Raw genomic sequence first — 27,908 nt, 5'->3', positions numbered from 1 at the left:
CTCTACAGATATCTATGGAACAAAGCTCCTGAAGAAAAAGCTATTTCTGATGCCACAGAGTTAAAGATTAAAATTTCCAATTTAGCATGCACACAGTTTTGTGCACAAGTTTGAACTGAGAAACATGTATCGGTAAAGGTGACTGCAGCCAGGTATCCTGTATTTTGCGTTGACTGAGAACGATATGGTTTTAAAAAACTTTTTTTTTTTCTAATAAAGAGGCAATACCTGAAGCTGAATTTTCTTTTTAGAGCAATTCAATTTCCTTAAAGAACAAACTACCAAGCAAATACTGTGTAAAACATTAACTGAAAGAACATACACTGCTGTTCACAACAGTGAGGACCTCCTCCTTCCTAAATATGCCTTCAAAGCTTATGGTATTCATTCCCAGAAGAAACAAACATTTCTAACACATGGACTGGAAGTCCCTTTCCTTGACCTTATTGACACAAGCCTTCACTCCAACTGAATTTGGAACCCATACAATTTCTAAGTGGTTTAATATCCTGGGGACAGAAACATCACACTTGGGAGGTCAGGGGAAAAGAACAAGACAAACCTGGGTGTCTGCAGAGAACACATGGGCAACCAACCTGGAGACTTTCTCTCCCACCTGCGACATACTTTCAAGCCCCTTTCATGAGACAAGCTTTGTGACAAACAAGCAGATGACAGTGGGAAACACTTCTGGAGTTACTAGGAAAGACTATACAAAACCTGGAAAAATCTATAGTTATTTGTAATAACTTTGCAGGGAGGTGCCAATTTCTTGCAGAGATTCGAAGTGACCTATTCATGATATTCTTGTGAGTAAGCCTCTTAAATAAGGTGGACGTTTGGAAACAACAGTAAAGACACCCTCACTGTTCAATTTGCGTTTTCCTGAACAGCAAGTGCTAAGTTTATTTTAAACATAGAACAATACTCTATTTCAGAGCGCTGCCTAAAACAGTCAACTCCCAATATGCTTTTGTTTTCATTCTACAAGAATTCTACTCAGTGTACTATTTTCCCCCCCTGAATATGGACTGAGACATCCTAAAATGTATTTTAAGATTCTGACAGATATTTTGGCAATATTTAACCCAATTATGGTACAGATTAGGGAATATATGACAAGACAGTAGAATGAATGTGGAAATACCCTACCCACCACATAAAAATCTGATAGCACAGAAGGAGAAATAAGAAACAAGTTCGAACAATTTGGACATTTCTACTTCTCAATATTTTGACGTGAGACAGTTTTGGGGTTTGTTTTTAAATAAGTGTAGCATAATGTAAAATAATGTGAATGGAAAACCTGTATTAAAGAAACTTAACAAATTCATCACACAAATAGCTAAATATCTTCTTTCAGATGAAAGCTCCTTTTCATCTACAATTTGCATGTTGAATTTTATTTTTCAGATAGTTAACATTGAGGTTTTGCCCACTTAAAAGTTCTGAGAAGGTGGAGGGCTTAGCCTATTTTACTCTTTTCTTCATACTTCACAGAAGTGTCTTCTCTCCTGGGAACACTGTTTTAACTCAAAAATTTTTTAAAAACTATTATATAAAAATAAAAAAAACCTCTACCACTCTAAATATCCCTAATTATACAGCTTTTTTAAAGGCAGAATCAGATTGCAATTTGTAGATGCATAGCAGAAGTACTTCACCAAAAAGAATACAGCTCACAGAAAAACCTTCAAATAAATAAAAAGTGTTACTTCACCAGGTTCTAACTTTTTGAAATCTACTCTAAGTTCACATTATCCAACTGCTCGCTCTTGCAGTTATTCTTAAGTACTCCTTAGAGAGTTGTTTTTTTTAAAATAATATACCCCATGAAATGGGCCATCTATGGTTTTTTATGATCGAGGGTTTTTGTTTGATCTGTTGAAACATAACACTGACTTCACTTTCCTAGTATGTTTGAGTACTTACTCAAAAATATCAACTACTCACTCCAAACCTACTGCTAGATTTGAAAACAGTGCCATGAGCTTTATTTTTTTTTTAATGCTTCTTTTCAGATTTAAGAAAGTTAAAAAGTTGTCTTTTTCCAGCTAAGTCTGTATGAAAGGAAAGTAGCTCTGAACGTTTACCTAGATACTACTACTACCTTGTGTGTAAGGCTAATGAGTAACCTAACACTGTTGACGTGGGGCAGATACAAGGCTGGTTCTTTACCTTGCAGAAAGCTGGTTATTACAGCTGACGGAATTAGCTGTATTCTCTTGTCCATTGGTCACATTCTTTCATGCATACTATGGGAGAAGAGTGTTCTCTGCATCGCTGCATCAGTGCTTCTACAGTTCCTTCTATTAAGGGGAGTGGAGAAACAGTGAGAAGTCTTGAACAGTGTTTTATGTGCTCCCTATACACTTAATGGACAGGAAAGTAAAACTGGAGGTGAAGGGGACTTTCTGTGGGACCAGAAGGACAAAACTGGTCTCATAGATGGACAAAACAGGTCAAGTGAAGTCTGCCAAAGACTTTAAAGGGGACAGATTCTTCTCGGGATATCCAGGATGATTAAGAACAAAAACAGGTTCAACCTCATGCCTTTCCTGTGGCTAAAGGCCATGCCTTAGAACTATAGACTTGTTTAATAAATCTCCGATTTTTCATTCTCAAAAACAGCACAGAAGTGCTGTAGAAAGTGGTAATTTTCCAATAAGATCCAGTAATATTAGCATTTGGCTGTTTAAATTCAAGAGGAAAATTGATATCATTGTTATGGAGACAATATTAATAATCAAGGAGAGGACTTCCAGTGCTATCTGAAACACTCTGCCTTCCTTGGGAAGGAATACCACTTGTGCTGACAGTCATAGAGCAAGAACAAAAGTTTTTAAAAAACCAATAACTCACTCTCTATTTAATTTGGGATCCTTCCTAAACGTCCTGTTCATTCCCGAGTCTTTTTTGCCTCTGGCTTAGGAAAACCAACTAGTTTACATTGCTGTTAGTCAACAATACCAGCACCGATTTTCAGGAGTGCGATAGTGTTTTCCTGTTGGATGCCAAGCAGACTAACACTGTAACATTGTCAGCACTTGCAACTTGACGAAATAAAACATCAGGTGTTAGAGGTCTCACCTCTACTACTGAAAAGGCAAGTTCATATCTGAGGCACTTCATCTGTGAGCTACCCAGATGTAGAATAGAGAGAAAAAAGTTATTTTGTTTTTACTGTGACATAAGCTATGTACAGGTGAACAACAGGCAAGGCGATGAGGCTGACCTAATGCTTCGTGCTGAACTGAAGCGGCCCATCTTCTCTCTGTTCTACTGCATAACTGTCCATGCAGGTGTCTCCAAAGAAAAACTCCCAAACAAAAACAGCCCCACCTCGCCCCCCCAACCGAAACCAACACCCTACACAAACCAGAAGTGAACAGCAAACAGGCTGTGGTCAACACTACCCCTATCTTTTCAAAAGAATCTATAGAAGCCTACCACAATCTATGTTTTACAGAGTAACAGAAAGCATTTTAATTGTTCATTTAAATTTTTCTATTCTTCCCTGTTCTGTGAAACAGAAACAGTCATTTAAAGATACCGATAGCTGACAGTTTTCGTGCCCAGGAATTCAAACCTATATACCTTTATCCATTTCCAACCACAAAGACATCTGCTTGACACAGTTACTGGAAACATCCACTTAAATGTACTGCCAAGCTCTGACACAGCATTCTTTCACATTTTTTAACAAAGCCAATACTTTAAGGCTTTTAAAGAATGACTGAGATGAAAATCTGTAGTAAGATATTCAGCTCTACTGTGTTTTAAGAGACAGCTACATACAAAAAGTGCCAGAGAACAAAAGTGCCTCGGTGATGCCTATGTATAGTTACTACACGTGAACGTGAACAACTTGAAATCTACATTACTTTCTTTTAGCTGAGTCAAGAATGGCAGCCATTCAGAGTCTGCAGATTCAGCATTTTCTCTGCTTTAGCTTTACAACGGAAAAAAAGAAAAACTTTATTCTTAACATATTGAACACTGTATCAATAATAGTTTCTCAGTATAAAAATTTAACTGTGCACATTACTACCATGGTTTTGCTAAGTTTGCATAACATAAATGAAAGTTACAGAAACTAACCTTGGAATAATAGGTGCGATGAAAGGTATAAATAATTAAGGAAAAGTGTTTCTTGGTTAAGAACAAGATTAACAAGATCCTGATATTAAGTAGAAAAGTTTACTCTGGCCCAAACTCCATTAAAGGTTGAAGTTGTACATACAAACAAGGTTACACCTGTTACCTGACAAAAAGATACTCATTTTTACATCTTAGAAAGGGTGAGAAACCAGTTCTGCCTGATCAGTTATTGCAAAAACTTTAAAAGATTGCTTTTCTCCAATTAACAGTTTAGCCAAAAGAATCTTTTTATGGTGTACGTCTTTACAAATGGAAGGTAACTGATTTTATCATTTTTAGCCTTAAATGTGTTTTAGTTTTAAGTGGTAAAAGCAAAACTGAGGAAGCAGATTCCAATGCAGATTTTATGAACTCAAGTTGGTTATCTGCAAAAAGCATTATCATAGATTGTGTACCCAGCCAAAGGGCTTTTTTATTTGAAGAACAGGTTTTTAGCATTTTGTTACTGTTCATTCCAATAACTATTTGGCTTGCAGTATCTCTTTTGTTTCTAAGTGTATTTTCAGATACAAATCTAAACATTGATATACATGTTTTCAAGCAGTTAGGATAACCTTGACACTTGGAGTAAAAACAAAATTAAATTTGTATGTTAACATATTGTATTTTAAATTATTATTTCAGGAATTTAATCTATATTACAAATTATTGATTTTACCCAGTTGAAGTGCTCTCTTTAGAAACAACTATCTCCTCAGTTACCCTACTCAATACTGTTTTTCCTTCTTTCTTATCTTCCATCAGACCCTAAAGTACAGACATTGAAGAATAATGAAAACTGCACTAATACACAAAAATAACATCTATTTCAGAAATGTGTCAGACATTCTGACACTAACTGGTCACTCAGATGTCAACTATAGTATTTACAGGACCACTTATGACCAAATAAAGCAGGCTGCTATTGACCTTAACAGGGTTAAAATCATTGCTGAAATGGCTTCTGAATCTCTGATAAAGGACAGTATCTACTAAGAGACTGTCAATCTCCACAAACTCAGTTTCTCCAAAATGAAAACATGTGGCACAACATTTTCAGTTTAAGATTTTGCAACCAATTTCAATATAATGGAGGCTTAAAGAACAAAGATAGGTCCTTTAGGGCATCATCACAGAATTGTGTTTAATTCTTATGTGTCACACACACAGACAGTGTAAGACTTTAAATATTACCACTACCTTTTCAGAGCAGGCTGGTGATCACTTCACATTATAACCTGAAGCTGTTATGAACATTTCTTAAATTAGTGATCTTTTGGTGTATGTTACACCATTCTCTGTAAAACTGTGCTAAGACTCTCTCATGGTAAAGTTGGTTTTGGACAAGACCCAAAACAGTACCTTGCTGAAGAGAGTTTATTAGGTTAGCTCGTCATAATATTGATATTAATAGATACTAACAGATGGTATACCCAAGTTTTCCTTCAAATTCCACAACTACATCTGAAAGAACATTACAATAGTTATAACAACAGGTGGTAACTAAGAAAAGCTATTTTTAAAGCAAATTTCAATTCTTGGAACATTAAGCAACCCATGCAATCCAGTTACACAATCCTCACTTGTGGATTTTTCAAATTGAAACAGATGAATCATTTAAGGCAAAAATATATGTAATCAAATATAACTTCAACTGTAAAACCAAGTAAGTAGGGAATAGCCTAAAAGGTCACCAAAATATTAAATTCGTTACACAGATTATGCTACAAGCTGTGAAAAGAAGCCAAAATACTACATCCTGCCAAGCAGAGGGAAGGAAAGAAATAAATAAAAAATCAGAAATTAAGCACTGATCCAGGAACATTCACAGAATTATTCTGAAAGACTATCAACAGAACCATTTCCAAAGCACCCAGTTAACACCCCTCAACCCTCAGAAAAAACCCCAACCTTTTTATTAAGTCTGAGTCTTTCAAAACATGGTACATCTCAAACTCGCCATGTGAACAGCTGATAATTACTTGTATGCTATAAAATTCAAGATTATAGGATCAGTACGAATTTCTTGAGGATTTTTCAAAGCTTTAGAATGAACTTATGCAAAACGCACTACTAAGTCTACCATACTGTAGGTCCCCTCAACAAGGACTTAAATTTACTCAATGAGCTATGCTACTTCAAACCCTTTAGTTTGGTGTCAACTATAAGGCTGCTGGATTTTTGTTTGCTATGTTTTCTTATTTAAATTTTTTACACATTTGGTAATGTGCAATATTTACAACAAAGCAATATAAAAACAGTATTTTTTTTCATCTTCAATCAGTCTTCCTTTTTACACTCTATATAGTATGAATGATTATGCAAAATACCATCTTCATTTACATTCAAAATAAACATTACATTTTCATAATTTTATTTAGCTTCATTTAAAATTTAAGGACAACATATCAGCAAGATTGCTAGTTTTCTTATGAAGGGGTCTTTTTGATGAACCTGTCTCGGCTAATACATGGAGCCTTCTAGAAAAAGATGGTAAAATAATTTTTTTGTTGAAGTACATAGTGCTGAAAGAGAACCTGAAGATTAATCCTTATAAAAACCGATAGATAAAATCAACCAAATTTGATGTTTGAACTTATATCCTCTGCTATTTATAACACAAATTAACCATGGTCTTCTCTAACAAAAACATTTGTGCTACCACAAACAGATGGACCTACAGTAACAGTTAGTGCTGCTGAATGCTAATGGGTGCCTTAAGCAAAGGAAGAATTATTAGGATACCATGCAGCTTTACTGAACTCACCTGACAGAGGTGTAAAACCATTTTCTAGGAGCAGAGATGCATGCACAAAAGTAAGAACATAATTGCAAGTAACAGACTTTCATGAAATTAGACATATCATCTTCAAAATGAACAAGAAAACATCCTGGTAAGAATAAAAAGAAAAGTTTCAGGGTTCCTCACCTCTCGCTTTGCAAGCAGCACATTAGGAACAATATGAGGCAGGCAGCGTCCCAACATTAACATGACACTTTTTTCACTGTCTGCAATCCGAGATACCTAGAAAACAAAGTTATTTGTTTGCTTTTTTCAAATGAAGCAGAGGAACAGAAAAATATCCTTTCAAAAGAATAGTAAGAATTGCAGCAGGCTGATCACTTACCAGAAAATACTTAAATTACTCACACACATTAAGCCTTATCTGGCAGTATCTTCAAAAGCATGAATCCACTTGTAGAGACTCAAAACTTCCCAGTAATTACATATTTATCACTAGGTTTCATATTTAAGCTAAAATCTGAAAGCACATCCTTAAGTTTCATGCAAATTAATTTCTCCGTGTAAGTCTTGTTTCAAAGCAGTTCTTGCTTGTTTAACTATTGCTGCCATGCAGAATAAAGGATCTTCTAGTTTAGGTCAACTGGGAAATATACCTCTGATCCCAAACGGCTGTCTGCTGACATCCGACAGAATGACAGTAGTGCCTGATGGAAAGCTGGTGACAATTTCCTGAAACACCGTCAAAAAAGGAGAGGGGGGGAAAAAAGCATAGATCAGAATGTGACTGAACAAGTCCGTTCACTCTGGCTTTACCAGCTAGAAAAAATGACATTCAGAAAGCATGTTTTAAGTGAAGCATACTGCAGAAGTTTTTGTTTAAAATTATCTTTGACTTTTAGGGTGTTTAGTTTGTAGCAAGAAAAAAGTGGGTGTCCTAGTTAAGAAGTTACTTTCACTTACAAAAAAATGTAACATGTTTCATACTGCTGCACAGACAAAAATAGGACTAAAGCATAAAGAAAAGGAAGCTTTAGCAATACAAGAGGAAGCATATAATTATGCAAACTGGTGTGTGTGTGGGGGGGGGGTGTGCAGAAATCACAAGAAACAGTATTTTTGCTTAATGCTCTAATTCTGCGCATTGTATAAATACAAGTTTTAGGATTAAATACAGATTGCTCAACTGCCACTTCGGGATCTAAATGTTGCATTCAAACCTATAGCGAGAACCTCAAAACTAACCCTAAATTGTGGCTTAATCCCTAATCTAGATGTGTGTCACTGCCTCATAGCCATGCACAGCACCAGCCAACACAGCCAAACTACTCAAAGCCTTAAGCATACATATAAACCCTGATAAGAGTCTCAAAACAACCTTGTCCAAGGTGGATAATTTAGCAGAAATGTTCTCAGAAAACAATTACTAGGCTGACCGTTACATAAAAGAGACAAGCAGCAGCATCTTATTTTCCCCATAACAATTCCCTCTGCCTTATATGAGGCCTGTATTTAGATACTAATCTAACACTGCCTCATCCACTATGCTGAAAGAGGGAAAAAACCCCATTTGTCTTCCAAAACAAGCACAGAAACCATCTCATCCTGTATCATCATCTGCTGTTTGAATCCTCTAATGGCATTAGAGGCAAGTCCTATTTCTTACGTGGAAAGTGGTATCACCTTCCAACTCAAAGATGGTATTTTGTGCACCTGAGCACACAAAATCCTATGCATGTGCAATTATTTGTATGGACATACGTATTTTTATCTAATAGACTGAAAAACTACACCGTTTATAATAGTAAATACATAATCATTCACCATTTTCTAACCAAAGAAGGCACATTAAGAATCTAAGTTCCTATTTATAATTGTTTAAACCAATCCAGGATGATAGAAGATGAACATAGCAGAGTAGTCTTCCTCTTCTGTTTACAAAGTATGATAAATAAGAATTTATGTTTACTACTTTAAATCCAGTTTCTTTCTTGACAGCACGGGCTTTTAAAACACGATTTAGATTTTAATGAAATAAGGTTGGTTTAATTCCAGTCAGCTTGATTTTGTGCAAGGTTTTACTTTAAAATAAAGTTACTAAATGACTCAGCTGGCAGTGAGTTATAAAGCACCTCTGTTTAACAATGTTAACCCTTATTCTGTAAAATTATTCTTGAATGACAGATTTAGAGGATCTACTCAAGCCTTTAAGGTTTATTTACACTGGGGGAACAGGAGCAAATATTGCAAAGCAGCAGCTTAACATTAAGAGAATGGCAGGGTTTGGGCCAGCCCTTTGCCCAGGCTGTCCTTCACCTCAGTGTCTGCGATGCAGAACATCAGATCCTTCCCTGTTTGAAACCTTAATTAAAATCCTACATAAGGGCAAAGTTTTATCCCCATTTTGCAGAGACTCAAAACTAAGTATGACAATGTGTCACTGAATTTCCCAATGGGTTAATTAACAGCGAACTCTGGGCAGCTTGGATCCTATTACGATTGCTGGCTATATTCAGAGTAAAGAAACCTCCTTCCCTTTGATGAAGCCTAGTAAAATTCTTGATAGCTATGCTGGGCAGAAATGACGACAGACCCAGGCCTGTTGCACACAAGTCAGTGGAAAGTCTTGTCAAGGACCAACAGATGCCAGTATTGAAGATGTTCAAATACAATAAAGTATGATGAATAGAAAACCCAAACACTGCTATTCTGTTCCATATAACACTGGGATAAGAGTCAGTCTACTGAAAAAGCCAGGAGTGACTGCTATATACAGAAAACACCTTGTATTTCGTGCAAACTACCAAACACCTAAAATTAGTTGAATAAATACATGTGGTGCAGTTTAAATAAAACTGCTGCTAGTACTTTCTACTGCAATCTGTTAGACGAGGCAGTTTTCCAATGATGGCCATGTCCTCGTTTGCAGACATGCACACACAGCTGCTCTGAGTGCAGTCACACAAAGCAGGCTCACTTATTTTTCCATCCTCTCTTCCCATCTGGGCAAGATTTATGCCAAGAATCCACTCCCTAAGTGCAATAGTAACAATCCTGCCTTTCAAGATAGAGTCTTAGGTCTTAATACCTTTCAATACATTCTGAATAAATTATAGTAATTGTCTTCTACAAGTAACTAGCCCTGGACTGAAATAAATATCCAGCACTTCTCTCACAGATCTCAAATACTTAACAAGTAATAGAGTTCTTAATGAAAAAAAAAAATGTACTGTGTAATTACAAACCAGATGCATAATCCAGGAAGCAAATTTAGCGATATGGATCGATAAAACACTGTATCAAATATGGTTTCCTTTGACCCTTCACTGACATGTTAAGCCCAAAGAACTAGCTACTTATTACACATGCACTACTTATTTCTGCAGCGAACTGCTTTTGAAGGGACTTCTAAGGTAAACTCAATGGAGATTCAAGGCTTTATTCAACTACTTTTCAAATAAATCCACGTGCAGTTACCTAAGAGCTGTGAGCAGCAAATAAATTCTGTTTTTCTAGGGACTGCTTTCAGAAATCCTACTGGAGATACTCTTAATTCCTTCCTCAATCAGTGATCTCATCCTATTTTGATACCCATCCTCACTATCCCCAAACCATCAATCCAATATTCATGCACTTAATGCCTCCCAACACTCGCAATTACTCCAAGCAAAAAGAAACTTGCAACAAACCACACATGAAGGTAGGTAGACAAGCTTATAGCAATCAGCTATATGTTTTGATTATTACATAGTCCAGATACTCAGCTTGGATATGAAAGTATTAAAAAGATAAAAATCTGGAAAGCTTAAATGGAGTCACCGCAAAAGTTCCAGAAAAAAAATATCTAAGTTGTATTACTTTCCTGTTTAGCACTAGTACACTCCACATGAAAAGGTGAGATTTGTAGTAAGACTCTACCGTATGGTATTCAGAAATCAGAAATCTTTCCTCCTGTTCAATTCTAAAGTTAAGATATTGCTGAAAAAGTGCCCCTGCCCCTAAGACTCAGTGCATGAAGTCCAGGAAACCCAGAGAAAACAGAATACTTAGGGTTTGCAAGAAAAGTTAATTACTAGCAGAGGTAGCAACTCCTTTTTATTTCTTCTTCTTCTCCTCCCTGCCCCCTCCAGTTTGTACTGATTTTCCATCTGCACAGAGTATCACACAAACTTCTACTTGGTATTTTCTGATGGAAGACCGTTCTAGAAACATTACCGTATCAACATCAGCACAAGAATGCTAAGGGAACAGAAAAAATATAAAGCTGAATGGCTACCTAGGAATACGAATGGTAAGACCATAAGGTGAGCTACTTGGGCATATATGTCCACAATGCTAATTTTAGAAGTTGTACAGACCCTTATTAAGTTTGTGGTCTGTGTTACTCTTAATGGCTACACAGTGGTTTATCTGTTACTTAATGAACATGTTACTTCTGCTCTTTCCTATAATCCTTAAAAAGACTGTATAGATCAAAGAACACTCAGACACACAAACTCAGTCTTCATGTAATAACACATCACAAATACCCTATCTTAATTAAAAGAATAATAGTCAGCCAGTGAGACTTGTCCCAAATACAAAACTCAAAAATCAGAATGTCATCGGATACACTTTCTGATTACTAAAAAAAAACCCCTCATACAGCATTCTTACATACTCTAAGGGAGTTATACATATCAACATAGGAGAAGTAAAATTTTGTGGTTTGCTTGAAAAGCAGTTGGGAGAGATTTTGTTATGAAATTAAAATTTAAAAGAGAGTGCACATATCCTATCTTCCCATTCCCCATTTTGATTTTAGCTTTTTTTGTTGTTGTTGCAAATAACAGGGCTGGTTTTAGAAACAAGTAGGAGGTGAAAAGAAACCCTTGAATTTAATACTAAAACTATAGGTTTGTCAAATGCACTCCTTCCTAAAAAGATTAGGAACATCAGCAGATATTAGAAAATATCAGCACTGCACCTAAAGATATGTTAAATCTTTTATTTGCATTCAAAACACAAATGATCTATGCATTCTGCAGAATTCCACTGTTAGAAAAATATCTATCCATTTTACAAGAATTCCTAATAAAAGCATTCCAGTTTAAAACTTATCACCAACCTATTAGGTTTATCGAAGTAGACTGCAGCTTTAGTTGACGGAGCACAAGAGGACAGCTTCTGTGTTTCTTTACAGGGCACAGAATTTAACTTATCGTCTTTAGAAGTCCTTGAATCCACCTCAACCGATAAAGAAAAGCTCGTTTCCTCAGTGTTTCCATGCTTATTGTCATTCTCAGAGCTCTTGATATCCAAGTACCGTCCATTGTCCTCTGAGACTGTGAGAGGCACTTGTTTTAAAGAAGGATGGGGAGCTACACCATAAACTGTTGACACAGCAAAGTTTTCATTCTTGAGCAAATCTATTTCACTAAAAGAGGAAAAGCAAAATATGAAATATTTTTGTAGTTTTCATGAAAAGGTTGTTGGAATCACAAGACTGCAATACAGAAACAAAGACAACATACTGAAGAGCTCCCTCTTCAATTCCAGTATGCTCAAAAATTCTTTTAATAAAGTAACTTCTATCACACAAGCTATTCAAATGAGCACTGGCTTAATGGAGTCCTTTAGTCAATAATTAGTAGTAGGAAAAAAGTTGCACTCAGTGAGTGAATCAATAAAATAAGTAATGATAGTGTTATCTGTTTCTGGCTGAAATATGAGCACCGAGACACAAATTGTCACGAGAAAGAACTATGTGGGATGCAAAACTTAAAATACTGTAGTGGTGAATTATTACATACTATCCCACCTGGTTTTGAATTGGTAAATAAGCAAGTCAATAAAGCCACTTAAAAATTATGCACTTGCCCATATGTTGTATTGGTTCACTATGAGGAATCTGTACATGTAAGAGGAATGGCACCTTACAGCTTACAGAATGATATACTTTGACCAAACTTTTAAAGTCTCTGTTTTTTGTGGTTACTAAAGATACTGTCATTTCTACTAGTCTTGTTCTGCAGAAAGAAAAACTGTGTTGGAGTCATTCAAACAAACATCTTTCTAACAGTGTTTGAAGCTCTCCACACCATTGTAATGAGGAGGGAAATAAAGTTGACTGAAGAGAAAACCTATACAAAACCCATCATAACTAATTCTGTTTTCAAATAAATAAATTAAGAAGTTACACTGAAAGAACAAAACAGATTACAAAATTAAGTGATGTAGGTAATAAAAGGGAATTAGTTTGAAATCTCTTCCTTTTTCTAAATCAAATACCACATATTACAAAGGAAACACTGCCCTGCTTTGAAGAACTCCTAGTAATTTTATAGGCTGTATGTTTTCACATATATGCTAGAAAAACATTGACAAGTTATTCCAACATTTATCAGCAGTCAAGCAGATTGATAAGTACATACCTCTCAAGTCTTTGGATTTGTTCCATCAAACACCATTTCTCATTGTTTAACACACTAATTTGATCTTCTAATTTTTGCACTATTAAACATTGCTAAATACAAGATAGAAACAAAACAGTTTAGTACAATAAAGTTAAGTAGTACTGCAAACAGCTGAAACGCTCCTTCTATACAAACTCTTACTTCTATTGACTGTGGCGTTGTTTCAAATACGGGGACGCTCCCAAGTACAGGAGTAGCAGTCTCTAGCTCATCATCTTCCACACCAACTGACACATCTACCACATCTCTTGCAGTAACATGATGGTTTCCAAAGTCACGATAGAGTTGTAACAGGTCAGGAGGTTTTGGAATGTTCAATCCTACATCATCCCAAAGTTCAAAGTCCTTCAAAGGAATAGAAGAAACTAAAGCATACAATATACTTCATTTTCATTTCTCTTCCACATTTAACTGCAGGTCACACAACAGCAAAACAATCGTGTCAAGATTGCACTGCAGTAAAGGACATGAAAGCTTAAGTCAGATAGCAGGAAACAAAAGTACAAAAAGGATCTGTTTCAAGACCCAACACATTTCCACCCTAAAGGCAGCTCTAGGTAATACACTAAAACTTCCAAAAACACACAGATCACAGATTTCCTTTTTTCTAGTACATAAACACTTTTGACAATCAGATATAAAGCTAAACAAATTCTAGCAGAAGCCAGTGCAGCTGACAGAAGGCTTTCTACTGATAAGGGTATTGTTTTGTTTCAGTCTCATTCACAAGTACTGGTGTAATTTTCCAGAAGCAAATAGCTCTGTAGATGACCAATAGACAGGGTGCATGTTCTCAGTGAAATGTAGGCATAACTGTATTAATTATGTAGAGGTGTAAACAAAACTCGGGCCTCCTGTCTCAAACCATCACTGTATCTCCTTCCTTTTCTCATTGACATGTTACCATCCTATATTATTACAAGATTATTTCATGTCTGTATATATAAATAAGCATGTGCACTGTTGTACAGAAATTGCGATTGTCTCTTGAACGACAGTAAATATTTTAATTCCCCCCTGCCCCTCCCCACACTGTTCACAATTTTCCCTGTAATTTTCCCAGTCTGGTTACAAACACGTATTTGAAGAAAGATTCTATTCTGAAAGAATTATATGAATAATCTAGAAAAAAAAAGTGCATTCTATATGTTAATTGTACTATGTTTATACTTCTTAGAATTAAGAATTTTACCAAGGTTTCTTGCTAATTTATCTCATGACATAAAAGATCTTCAGTTAAGAATATATAAAAGGTAAGGCTAAATTATTCCTCTTTTCAGGGCTGTATCCACACAAGTATTTGTATGAAACCTAGCATTGTTGAAGTCAAATCTTAAGTGGATGATTCAGAAATTTTATTTAACAACCCATTTTCTTTACAGATTATGACACAAATTGTAGGAAAAACATAGGAAGACTAGTTATAGATAGAACTGGTTGATATTCAATATTTAATTCTTCTGGTAATATTCCAGTTTTGTGCTGAATATATTATATTGCCTGTTGATGTTACTGGTTGTTTTATTCACCTAGAAACAGTGAGAATGTAACATTTGAAGAACTTTTTTCCCATGAAATGCAACTTGACAGAGACAGAAAACTGATCATCTTAAGAAAAATGCATCAAAGCACAGATATGTTTGGAAATATCTAAGGTAACACCTTATTACCAAGAGCTTCTCTAATACTGTGTTTAATGCCACAGTATGATTAAGTAAACTCATACGCATATATTTGCTCAGGAGATGACAACCAATGAGTATATTGTACATCCTGCACAAATCAACTAACCATGATTTAAGGAAAATATTACATTCGAAGTTTTACTATATCCAGATCCTGAAGTGTAAATGAAAAGGTGTCCATCAGAATCCAGGAAAGTCTCTAAGTACCTATAACTCACAATATTTTTCTTCTTGTTTTGCTTCCTTCAAAGAATTCTGCATTCTGCCTCCTTCCTATAAATTTTGGGAAAATAATCCTCAAAGTGCTGTGTTTGCAAACCCTGCTTCATATATGCAAATGCTAACCCATTTGACTCTTAGAATACTCATATGTAAGAAGTGAACAACGTGCACAAGAAATACCATTTAAGTTCACTTCAGCTTATGACAGAATCACAATAGGGAAAGTAGCAATGTAAAAATCCCACAAGAAAACTTTACCTGATCATGATTTTCATCTGAAAATGTTATTGATGTGAGCTTGTAACTATTCTTCAATAAAAATTCATTAACTAGGAAGTTTAGAGCTCTTTTCTCAAGAGGTCTGATTGGCTCCTGGAAAAAAAAAACAAACCAAAACAATACACTACATCGTTGATTCATCCTCCTTCCAGCTATGAAAGCATATCTTTCTTAAAGTCCATGCAAAGCTCAGTTATCACCAGCCACCTACCTGAATTTCAGGACTTGATTTATAATTTTTTCGTTCCTGCAAAGGAACTTCATTTTCTGGGGAGGAAAAAAAAGTAACTAAATTTTACTCTTTCACACAGGATAAGCTCAGCTACTTCTACATTGTTCAAAGTAGAGACTTAAGAAAAGGTTTATGTACACCACCTGCAGCCTGAGTCAGGTTGGCTCGGAGGGCCTGTATGGTCTCCTTGGCTTTCCGTAGTTCAAACTCCAGGACTGGACAGGGATTTGGATTAAACACACACAGGCATCCAACCAAGGCAAGGGAAACAAAAATAAAATATAAAAAGCAAGGATGGGTGTGAAAAAAAATATACAGTTTGTATTAAACTGAAAGCATGCAATCTTTATGGAACTTATGAACACATGCAGCAGAGTTGGTCTGAAAGCAAACTGGTGAACATTTTCCATAGTTTCATTTGCCTTAAGTTACCTAAAGCAAAATTTCAAGCTGTCTGACAAGGACTCGCTGGAGGGTTTCGGGGTCTCCTTTTCTGTTTTTTGCTTGCTTTTAACTTTACACATTACTGGGAAACGCTTGTTATTTCTTCCCCACTCTCACAATCAGTGGATACTGTCAAATATTTTGATTTCTTAGGGCAAAGAGAGTATGTGGGCAACATACGACAGATCTAAATGAAGCAAATACATGCTAGCAGCAGAGGAAGCTGTCTCCATGTAGCAAAACTTAAACCATGAAGTGAATGTATGGTCCCATTGAGACTACAGATTGTTTTTAAAAACTGAAATTTTAGTAGTTTAAATGGCAGAGCTTGAAACATGCTTTATTTTACTGCTAAGGATAATTTCATTTTAAATCTCTATTTTAAAATAGTGGAGTTTTGAGTATACCCTAGAGTTGATTATTATTTTGAATTTAGTTGAATGCATTTAAGAGATGCACAAGACAAAAAAAAAAAGCAAAATAAGCAGCTCTACTATAGTACTTAGAGAGAAGCTTGAAACAGAAGTCTTTGCTCCATTTTTCTTAAAAGTTTCCAGTGATTCTAGACTATACAACACTTTTAATGATTTAAAGTCAGCTTTGGAGATCAAAGAACATGTAATTCTAGCTGCTGTTACCACCTACTCTAGCTGCTCTACCTCCCCATGTCCCTGGTCACTGTTATGTGCTTCTCATGTTCCAATGTTTGCTCCAAAAAGGGCCAGCAGTGCTTTGTTCACACTCAAATTTCATGTGCTTTGGTGTTGAGGTCGTATGTATACTGTGGCTTCAAATTTTAAAACCCTGTACCTTTACAAAACATATAGTAATTATTCTTTCTATAGCTATAGCCACTTACAGTTAGAGCATCTAAGGGCACCTATTTAAGGAATTACCAGATAATTACACGCATTTCATTAATTCTCAGATTAATCTAATCACAGTTACATATACAGTCACCAGAAGGAACGATTCTTGTACTTAACCAGAAGAGACAACCACAGAAAAGCTACCATACTGAACTGTTAAACTATTCTAAATAGATTATCTAATGTTTACTTTATTCCCATGCAAAAGTAAAAATGTTGTAGCTGCTTTTAATAAGAAAATGTTAATGTGATTTTTAATCATCACTGGAAACAGTTTAACGTGGCATTTTGAAATATTTACACAGAGGACAATGCATGGCAGAACCACTGCATTGGCTCTTGCTTGTAAGAAATGCTACTGAAGACTGCACATAAAACAGTTTCCTCTTTTGCACATCTGTTACAAAGAATCTTTTGATAATCAGCATGCATGGAAAAACAGATTCACTCAGTTTGCATTTATTCATAAAAACTAGGGTACACCACATTGGCTACATGAAAGTAACTTGTTTGATGCACAGAATTTTACTGCAGCAATACAAAAGCGCAACTGAGGATACAATGAAGAAAATATGTAAAATCTCTCTAGTATTCAGCAATGCTGATCTGCAAATACTTCTGTGCAACAAAGTTAGAAAATGCTCTTGTAGTAAAATATCTAATCATTTTAGCACTTCCTTGCGTTTGAGTTACTAATTCACAGTTAGGATTCTAAGTTGTAAGCTACTAATTTTTTAGGTTTTGAAAATTGTAAAGAATTCAAATTAAGTAATTCTTCTGATGCAAATGACTGTATGTTAACATTTTATTCTTGTAAAATACTTTCAGAGACCAGAACAGTTGCAGATCAGGAGTGCCCTGCACTAGAATGATATAAATAATGAAAAAAGGTTAGAAAAACAACACAAACTAGAAAAACTCAGGAATCCCATTAAGGAAAATAGGAATAAGACATGTCTGAAGGCATAGAAAGCCAAAAAACTCATGTCAGACAAACCCATGTCAGACGGCAAGAATTACTTTTTAGTGAACTGTCATGATGCTGAAAATTCTTAGAAGCCATTAGGACTTTATCCATTCAACCTTAAAAGTAGATTACTCTGCTGCATGTTTCTCTGTATACAGTGGAAGATTCTGGACACAGTATATCTGAGAAGTTGTCACCTTGCAGCATGTCACAACAGCTACATAATTCTACTACAACACAGCATTGTTACAGTTACACCTCATCTCCTAGCCTTACTAACGCCACCATTGTAATTGCCACCACAGAAACCTTGATGTATCTGAGTCAGTCACAAATTTAGCTTTTATTTGAAGAAGTTTGTTTGCAGGTTTATTTTATAAAAGCATAAATACTTGTAAATAGCTACAACATGATTTCACCCAAATTTTAAGTTACGATTAAAAGCTTTTTACTTTAGAGGCTATACTAAAATGCAATCTTCTGCCAGAATACATAATGATTTTTAACTCAACACGTGTACTAATGAAATCAAGACCAGAAATCCCCATCTGTTGATGATACACAACATTCTCTGAAATAAAAAAGCGATCCTTTCCTTATAACCATTATCAAGTACTGACTTTTAAAATAAGTGACCTGATCTCTCTCTCTCCCAGTCTCCTGTTGTAAAGCTTTTGTAACTTAGAGAAGTTAAGCCTTCAAAAGCATTGATAAAGCCAGCTGAAGTTTAACTGCATGCTTGACTGAACTGATAACATGTATAACTCATAGAACTTGGTGAAAGGAGCTGACACGCCTTAAGAATGATCCACAGAAAAGTTTTGCTGCAGACAGCCTAGGAAAGGGAAGAACCAAATTGATTCTTCTTTACATCAGCAAAGCAAAGAACAGAAACTTAGAACTCTGAGGTTCAGTAATCTTCCTGCAAGGAAAAGGCATTTCTGAACAATCTGTTTTGCCTTAGGGGAGAAAACTTTCAAATTTAAGTAAAGTCTCTTGCTTTTTCTTTTTATAAAGAGCTCAAATCACTACAGCTACCATTCTGAAAAAAAAAAAAAAAAAAAAATTCCTTAGACTTACTTAAAAGAGCTGCACATTTCAAGCAAGTAACTAAGCGTCAGACCAAGATTTTCAGATTATCAATTCTTAAATGTTTCAGTTTTCATGCAGCTAATCTAATGCACTTATCATTTAAGGTGTATATGAGGAGTGGGTAGCTTGTTTGCTCAGCTTTGAAATTTAAAAATGAAGGTTTTTCAGGGAACTTATTCTATTCACTCACATTTATTAATGACTTCATAAATTACTGAACCATAGATTAAGAAGTTAGCTATAAAGATTACAAATTGCAATTTGAGATCTCTGCTTGTTCAATATCCACGTGAACAGCAGTCTTGTTGGGTCAAAGCCAAAAAGCTGAAGAAATAAACAGTAATTCTAAAAATTTTCAGTCCTTGCTTTTGTATAAGAAGTATTTTTTTCAAGTATACTAGAATTTTACATTCTACATCTGAATTATCTTGTCAGACTTTTGTGTACTTCAGACAAGAGCAGAAAGGTAGTTCTATGTTGTGAAGCCACTATATGACATTTTGACATTTTCTATTAAAAGCAATTCTCCTTTGAAGTATCAAGGGCCACTGTGCTTACCTACCTTTCCTCATATTCAGATATAACTGACAATTTTTATTTGTTTCTTAACTGTCATCTCAATTTCTTCCTCCTTGTAAAGTACCAAATGTCCTAAATTATGCCCTCTAAAACACGTATGACATCTCATTACGTTTGATGGATTTGTTGCATACATTTTTGAGTCAATGGGAAGAAATTTAAATTCTCTGACTACAGTTGCAACAAAGCTACTGTCACAACATACTTCAAGACCTGATGTTTCCCCATTCCCACTTCCCTGACACAAGCCCTAAGAAGAAGTGACCATAGTTAGTCAGCGTGAAACACTTCAGGACGTAACGCAAATAGACCTGAACCAGAAAGTTGTACTACAGCACGAGAGATGACTATCAAGCTACAAAAATTATGATCAGCAAGAGAGTTTATGAGCAAACTAACAGAAAACTTGTTATCATTCTAATAGTTGGAAGCCAACACTTGACTCATTAGCCTCATTAAAGCCTTTAAGTTAATGAGACAGGACCAGCTACAAAGAAGACCTGAACTACAGCACACTCATCTTCAGGTTCAACCCTTGAAGACTACTGACCTGGAAGGAAATTATGGAGGCTAACAACTGCTTAATAGGGGTTAAGACAGGAGATGAGAAGACAAAACCAGATTCACTTCCAGGATGAAGAAATGTTAGCAAGTGGTTGTTGTATTACAAATGTCTGTTGTGTTTTGGTATTTTGTTTGTTGTTTTTTTAAGACTCTCCTCTGATTTTGATTGCACAAAAGTAATAGTACTTATTAAAACACATAAACAAAAAGGCTCTATAAAAAGCAGAAAACTGTCAACCTAAGCCTAGATAGATGAAATCCTCAAAAATAATCAAATGTTTTTTGAACTTGTCTCTTCCCTTAAAATCCTGACAGGGACAGTATTTTATTCTGCTAATCAGAGATACATAGTCTAGCCAGAAATCAATGCTAATGCAGGGAGACCTAAGAACACAAATTATTTAAATGGTTATGAGAATTTTATGATCATTGAAAACTCAACATTGCGTTTTCAAAAATTACCAGGTTCTCAGAACAGTAGGTGTCAAAGGCAGGTTCGCAATACTAAGTATTTTGAATTATGGAAAGTAGGGGGTTTAGATCACAAACATACTTGCGCACACAGTCAATTTAAGATGTGGCAGAAGATTCAGTTCCTTAGATTGAATGTCAGATGACCTATTTACCAACCAAATGTTGTGGGTAGTTGACTTCAAGTTAGGCATATCCCTATTCCACAGGAATAGAACAGGTTTTTCGCTCTTCTTTTTATGAAAATGAGTATTTAGATGTTTACTAAGCCTAATAAATCCTTCAGTACTGAATTTCTCTTAGCGCCAACTGTTTTGTTTCAGCATGTAATACATGAATTCAGATGCAAGACTTATTAGTCTTATAGAACAAGTTGTTTCCATCTAGCAAATTGCAAGCTTTAAGGACACATTTATTTTTTGAAACTTTACAGATTATATATGTATTATACGACTAGTTACACAGCGCTCTACATTTACGTTAAGATCAGGAGATACAGGAGAAAACATGTTTTCTGAATTGCAGTTAGGTTTGTCATGCTCATTGACAACCTGACTGGCTTTTATGACTTGCACCTTTTCAATCAAGCTGATAATATTATAGAAGAGACTGACTTAGCTTCCTTAGACCAGATTTCACAAGTGACAAGTTCACACCAACTCTTCAAAACACGTTTGCTTCCAGGCCAGATTTTGATTGTAACACCAGATGGACTGAACTGGGCTAAGAGATCTGAAATACTGAAATTAATTTCAAATGAGTCTTTCTAGTTATTTCCAGGGATTTCTGGATTGGTAAAATAAAAAAAATATAGCAGCGAAGTCTAACACCATCCATAACAACAAAATATGATGGCTTTGGATGGTATACATGCAGTTTTTGATTTGGTACTTTCTAACATTGCCATGGCATAAAAGTATTTGTAACTGTATGTGTTATAACTTCAGTTTTAAAGACCTTCTGACTTGGGACCAGCTTCTTTTAGTGACTGATGTGCATCTATTTCCTATCCTTCATTTGACTAGGGAATTGATATGGAAATCATGGATTCTGTCCAAACAGTAAAAAACAAAGATAAGAGCATGAGAAAGGCATTTATAAAAAGAAACTATTCAAACTGCACTCTGAGAACTATCAAAAGAAAAATACAACTATCAGATCATGGCCTCATGCTTTCACAAAGATTACAAATTTATCTCCGAAGCATCAAAGCTCTTTGCTGAAAGACTGAGAAGAAATAAGCAGGATGGACTACAGTTACGTTTCAAAGAGCATTTGCAGCTAAGAACTACTTCAAAAGCAGAAATTATAAGCCAAAGTTTGTTCAAAGGAGGAACTGGATATGAAAAGGTTTTAAAACCTCTACTGACTTTTTTTAATGTGCAAATTAAATACTTATCAGTTTTATGAAGTTTATTCTCAGGTAGATGGTTTTAAACAGAATTGAGGCAAAAGATTTTAAGCAACTCTAACTGAACCAGAATTTTAAGAGTAGAAATAGGATATTCTGGAAAACTTCAAGTATTTACAAACATCCAGAAATATTATCTGGTCTTGCTTTGTTCAAGTTCTTACATCACTTTAACAACTTTTCGAAAAAACTCTAAAGGAACACAGAAATTTAATGTAAATATCATGCCATATGATTTGTTTGTCTATTACATATGACAGTGGTCAATTAATATACTGTAATCTTCAAAAACCTGTATTTATTTTTGGATTTACTTAATTGAATGTAGTATTTAATTTTAGAATATATTCATTTCATACTGCAAGTAATCCATATTTTGTCATTAATGTTCCATCAGAAGATTAATGGTTCTACTGGATGTCAATTCTGACTGGTCTTTATTTTCTATAGGCATCTTTAATCCAACTCAGTTCCTTAAGACAGCTCCAAGCAAAGATCAGACTAGCTCTCTCAGTAATACTACTGCCAAGAAAGATTGACTAGAAACAGGAAAAGTCTACCAAGATGATGAAAAAATTAAAATTTTCAGAATTTGCTTGTTTCCTCCAGGACACAATTCAGAAATACTTGGGGTTCCTTAAACACATGTTTCTTAGAAGATTAGCTGTGTATTTACAACTATTGCCTCCTTGAAACCGACTACGTATATTGAAAAAGACAGCAATTACATAGTAACAAGAATCCAGAAGTTTCCATATAAATTGAAGAACAGTAAGTACCTATAGTTCCATACCAGAGTACCAAAATACCTGAATCTCCTTCATGTTCATGAATTTAATCCAGTCCTTGTAACCTCAGAAACACTGACCGGGTAAGAAAAACAGACTTTTCCCAACACTTTTGTTTCTTCTCTCTGGGTCAATACTGATTGCCATTTCAGACTGATCAAGAGAGGAAATTTTAGAATCAAGATCCTTTTCAGAACTGTGTTTCACCAGCCTTTTCTTTGCATAAGAACATGACAGTGTTTCTGCTAGGATGAACCATGGTGGTTCAGAGCAGAGACAACAGCATGGAACAGAGACATAGCAGCTTGCATCACCTCAGGTTTCATAAAGCTGAACTATGTGAACAAAGGTCACAGCATGGACAACCTTCATGTGCTCATGATATTAAACACCATTAACTGACAAGAACTGAACAGTTTTATGTGGCAGTTTCTAGAGAGCTTTTATGGGTTTCTCTACAGCAGCTGTGAATAACAATCTCTGAATTTAGAAAAAAGCCTGGATTAGAGAAACATGGCTCACATACAAAAGAGATTATAACAAGAATCTCAAATATAAGAGAAAAGCAGTCTCTGCCTTTAGTGAGGTAATCATAAATCCTGAAATTATAAATGCCACAGGTTCCTAAGTTCAGAACAATGGCAAGAGTAAAAAACCACTGTCACATCTTTGAAAGAATCTTCTATAATCAAGAAGTCAAATGGGAGAGAGAAAAAGCTCTGCTCTACAATTAAGATGTGTAGCAAAGACTCTTTATGGAACTAAGAAAATCTCAAATTTACTCTGGGTTTGGTAATGCTCATTTGATGTACACATAAGCTATAATTACGAGGTGACTTGATAAAGATCTTTAAATCAGAAAGCTATCACCCATGTAGAAGTCACAGACTGCTACACAGAATATTTTAGCATATGTTTCAACTTAACAGTAGTAGTCAGTAAGCAATACCAAGATACCGTTCTATTGTCAAAAACTGGGCACAATCTTCAAGTATACTGCTTGCTTCTACCTTGGTGGCATCTGGAATCATGCAGAAGTATACCTGCCTGCTATTACTGATGTAAATATTCAAAGTGTCTGAAACACAATTATATTGTTAAGTGACTAGTTAAACAACCACAGTGAAATCTTAGCTTCAGCAATGTTCATTTAAATATACTTATGCTAGAAACAAGTGAAACTGTGAAGTTAGCAATCTATGATTCCTAAATCATACAAAACACTTACCTGCTACTCTTTCATCTGTTTCCCTATTGCCATCATCAGAGTATCTTGCAAAATCTAAGGAATCAAGAGTACTGATGCTTCCGGTACGATCTTAAGGGGGACAAAAAAAAAAAGAAAAAAAAAAAAAATCAGAAAAAATCCTGAAGAGTTGACTGGCTTTGATAAAGTCAAAACATGTAATTTCAGAAACTGTTAATCAAAGTCTAAGTTAAGTGTTCTGCAAGACTGAAATTCTACTGCATTTTGTAAGTCTGCCCCTTTTAAGTAAAAAGTATGTCAAGAGTACTGAAAAAAACACAGCATTCAGCAAGTTCAGTGAATAGACACTAAAAAATTCACCCTTGCTCCCCACAAAAGGCAGCATTTCTACCCTGTCCACAGCAGATGAGGAGCAGTGGCAGTGGAGCACTTTGCTTTTCAACAAGAGCTGAAGACCTTTGCTTAGACACGGTGGTGGATGTTGGTGAGCACGCACAAGAAACCAGACAGATACAAACTGTTCTGCAAAAAAAAAATCAGGCAGTTCTGTTCCCATTTTACAGCAACCTGTAAAGTACCTCAAATATGCAAACTCCTTTTCCCTTTTTTAGTATTTTAATTGATGTTAACATGACCAAATACTTCTACATATTTCCTGATCTAGCTATCAACATCAGTACATACCCATTTAATACATTGTTTACTAAGGAATGCATTACTTCACAAAACTAAAGCAAATTAAGTACAGCTTATGCTATTGCAGGTATCATTTTCACACTCCAGAATTAAGTTGTTAACAACAAAAAAAAATATTCAATAAATTCAGTAACCAGCGTAAGTTTTTGATCTGACCTTGATACCTTTCATTTCAGGAAGGGGAAAAAAAATTAAAAATGCAATTATTATAAATTCAGGTCTGTTGAAGCACACATTCACCTTTTGTTAGAAAAATGTGCAAAAAAGTTACCCAATGACAGAGCCCAAAGTACATAGAACACCTTCCTAACACATGCTGAAATTATATTAAGTAACTTAGTATCTATCCCCTCCTTTTGAAATTAATTTCTATGCAGGACTTCAGAAATAATTTTAATTAGAGCTGTTGTCATATTAACAAAGAACAAATTCCATAGGGCTGTCAAAAAGCCTTGTAACTGTTGGTGGAAATAGAAGCAATTTCATCACTTGTCAATCAAATTCTGTTCTGACTAACATCACAGAAAGTATTTAAATCCCCTCCCAATTCTGCATTATGTGGGGGAAAAAAAATTAATCTATTAACGAGTTCCTTTTTTGTACATTTCAGCCAAAGCTCTCCCTTAAGGTATTGTGACATCCTCTCTACATACAGGCCACATAAGAACACCTGGACTGAGACTGATGAAAGCATCTACACTCACCTGAAAAGCCACACAGTACTAAATTCTAGCTAGCTGACTCTAGCTCAGTTACACAGTACCAAAATTAAAGTGCCTGGAAACCCTAACTTGCCTGTTTTATGGACATCAAGTATATGATAGTATACAGTTTATATTTAATCACATTCTTTTTCCCCCGTAACTATGTTTGGTCATCCAGGCAATGAAACAGACTGTTGCTCCTCAATGAGTCTCTACTCGGTACTTAGTTTTAAAACTCACTGTTCATTTGCAGGTTCTGGTCTTACCTACTGCATTTTTTCCAGACATTAATCTGATTTAATAAGTCTCTCTAGGCTATTCTATAGCACTTAGCAGCTTAGTACAAACTCTTATTTTTACAGCATCTTTGCAAAATGGACTGTTGTGAAAATAAACCAGATTTTATACATGGGAAACCACATTTAGAGTGGTTAAGTTCAAAACTAAACATGAATTTTACATGCACAGCGTGAAAGCCTTCAGAGCTGAATTTTCAAAACACCTGACATCGTGTTCAGTAAGTATTGCTCAAATTTATTTCATTGGGAGCTGTAACATCATTTTTTGAAATCAAATTCAAGACTAAAGTTAAAGAAACAGACAACATTCAAACAGAGATCTCAATGAAAAGCTGATGTTTAATAAAAGTGACCCAGTCTCGTATATGGCATTACCATAGCAAAAGCAGAAAACAACTGTTTCTTCCTGCAGTCTTGCCATGTTTGCAGATCATTTTTATATTTCTTTTATGAAGCAGGTAACATTAGAGAAACAAAGCCCAAATTTTTCAGGTGAAGTCAACCACATCATAATTGTTGAAGCATCAAATCCATAAACACCAAAACTTTTTTCATGTGATTAGTGGCATATTTTAGAGGCAAATGCTCTCCCCCCACAACTGATAAAACAAACCCAGCCATAAACCGCAAGCTTATTTGCCAAAGCAATCAGAAACTTCTTGAAAAAAAAACAGTTGTCTCAAAAAAAGCTTGGGGTAATCAAAGTCTGTATCAGGATGTACACAACAGAAGCCATGTAAAATCGTACCAGCAGCTATAAATCCAACACTTCACAGACCCTAACCAGTGAACATCCATCAGTTTTACAACCTTAACGGTCCTTACAGAAACTAAGTAAAACCAAGGGGGTTTATGATATTAACGCCCAGAAACTGCCTCAAGCACAACATCTACATGCACAGCAGCAGTTCATAGGGTTGAAACTTGTACATTCATCATTCAGATTTCTCCTTATCATTACAATGTTCATGATAACAGCAAACATCTGACACACTACATACAGGTTTGCATTATAAAGAGACACAAATACCTGGATTGAGATTGATTAAACCAAACAAAAATGTGCTGAGGAACACCAGCCTCGTGGTCTGTTTCTTGCTGCCAGTATTTCCCTCTCTCAATAATGCTGATCCTCCTTCCCATTACAAAGGTACCTGCCCCAGTTATCACCATCCCCCAAGCATGCTGTCATTACTAAACCAAGCCATTTTGGGTGCTAGAAGTCATTATGTCCACAGTGTTAAATCTGAAGATAAGGTTAAAAATGAGAACTGTCTTTATGTAGCGCATAGGTGGAACCTGAACCTACGCACAGAACTGCGTACAGCTCTCCAAATAAACACAATGGAACTGTAACAGAGACAACTGTATATGCACGCAGGCTGAACAGCATCTTCTAGTTGAGTGTCCCACTAGATGATAAATACTGCAGAACTCAAGCTGGGAAATCATACCTTCCATAACACAACTCAACTAAATGGTTAGCTGGAATAATGTAACAAGGCTTCTACTACTACTTTGCTATAGGCTACTGCCTTTAAAATATGTGGTACAGCTGCAGAAGTGGCTCCTGCTGCCAAGGTAAGAGCCACCCATGCTGAAGCACTTCAGCTGAGATGTCTCCTGGCCAGACAGGGTCAACAGGCATCAATGAATCATCGGTGCTAAGGTTATACTCTGCCAAGTCCCAGCTATGGGGAAGGCAGAAAGCCCAGTCACAGACACTGTTGCACTGCCACAGCTCCCACTGAAGCAGGGATTTCAAGCAGCAGGGAAGGAAGCTACGTGGGAACTGCTCCCTCTGCCTTCAGTGCTGGTGCAGCTATTTGTTTCTGCTGCCCACATGGAAAGATGAGCTTCCACCTCAGCCAGGCGCGGTGAGGTCCAAATGGCAGCTCCCCCCCTTGCACTCATACTGCAAAGCTTGTAGTGCCACACGGCCCGTGCCTGGGCTACACCAGAGTCTCTGCCCCAAGGCACAGCTGCTGTGGAGCCAAGGCTGAGAGGAAAATGGATAAAGGGACCTGCTGCTTCTATCAGCTGCCACAGCAGCTCTAGTGA

At 35.9% G+C, this 27,908-nt stretch overlaps 1 protein-coding gene across 6 annotated transcripts in view; it reads right to left on the bottom strand.

Moving 5' to 3' along the window:
- Positions 1-27,908, bottom strand: part of RELCH (RAB11 binding and LisH domain, coiled-coil and HEAT repeat containing) — a 79,032-nt gene that overhangs the window by 39,182 nt on the left and 11,942 nt on the right. For 4 of the 6 annotated variants that reach the window (XR_005102968.1, XM_037379058.1, XM_037379055.1 and 1 more), the window contains exons 2-10: positions 24,170-24,259; positions 15,900-15,971; positions 15,736-15,791; positions 15,504-15,617; positions 13,480-13,683; positions 13,297-13,388; positions 11,991-12,299; positions 7,540-7,615; positions 7,070-7,165 (exon numbers count right to left, since the gene is read on the bottom strand). Coding sequence is in view for 4 of the 6 variants with exons in the window: in XM_037379058.1 (XP_037234955.1) it covers positions 7,070-7,165; positions 7,540-7,615; positions 11,991-12,299; positions 13,297-13,388; positions 13,480-13,683; positions 15,504-15,617; positions 15,736-15,791; positions 15,900-15,971; positions 24,170-24,259 (1,109 nt within the window). In the remaining 2 variants the exon portion in view is untranslated. Of the gene's footprint in view, positions 1-2,178; positions 2,308-7,069; positions 7,166-7,539; positions 7,616-11,990; positions 12,300-13,296; positions 13,389-13,479; positions 13,684-15,503; positions 15,618-15,735; positions 15,792-15,899; positions 15,972-24,169; positions 24,260-24,508; positions 24,754-27,908 lie in introns of those variants that run through there. The other 2 variants (XM_037379057.1, XM_037379059.1) reach the window with 2 other exon arrangements.

This window comes from Falco rusticolus, chromosome 3, assembly GCF_015220075.1.
Source record: "Falco rusticolus isolate bFalRus1 chromosome 3, bFalRus1.pri, whole genome shotgun sequence".
NCBI lineage: Eukaryota > Metazoa > Chordata > Aves > Falconiformes > Falconidae > Falco > Falco rusticolus.
The sequence above is the reverse complement of the archived record's forward strand: the minus strand, read 5'-3'. Positions and strand labels throughout refer to the sequence as shown.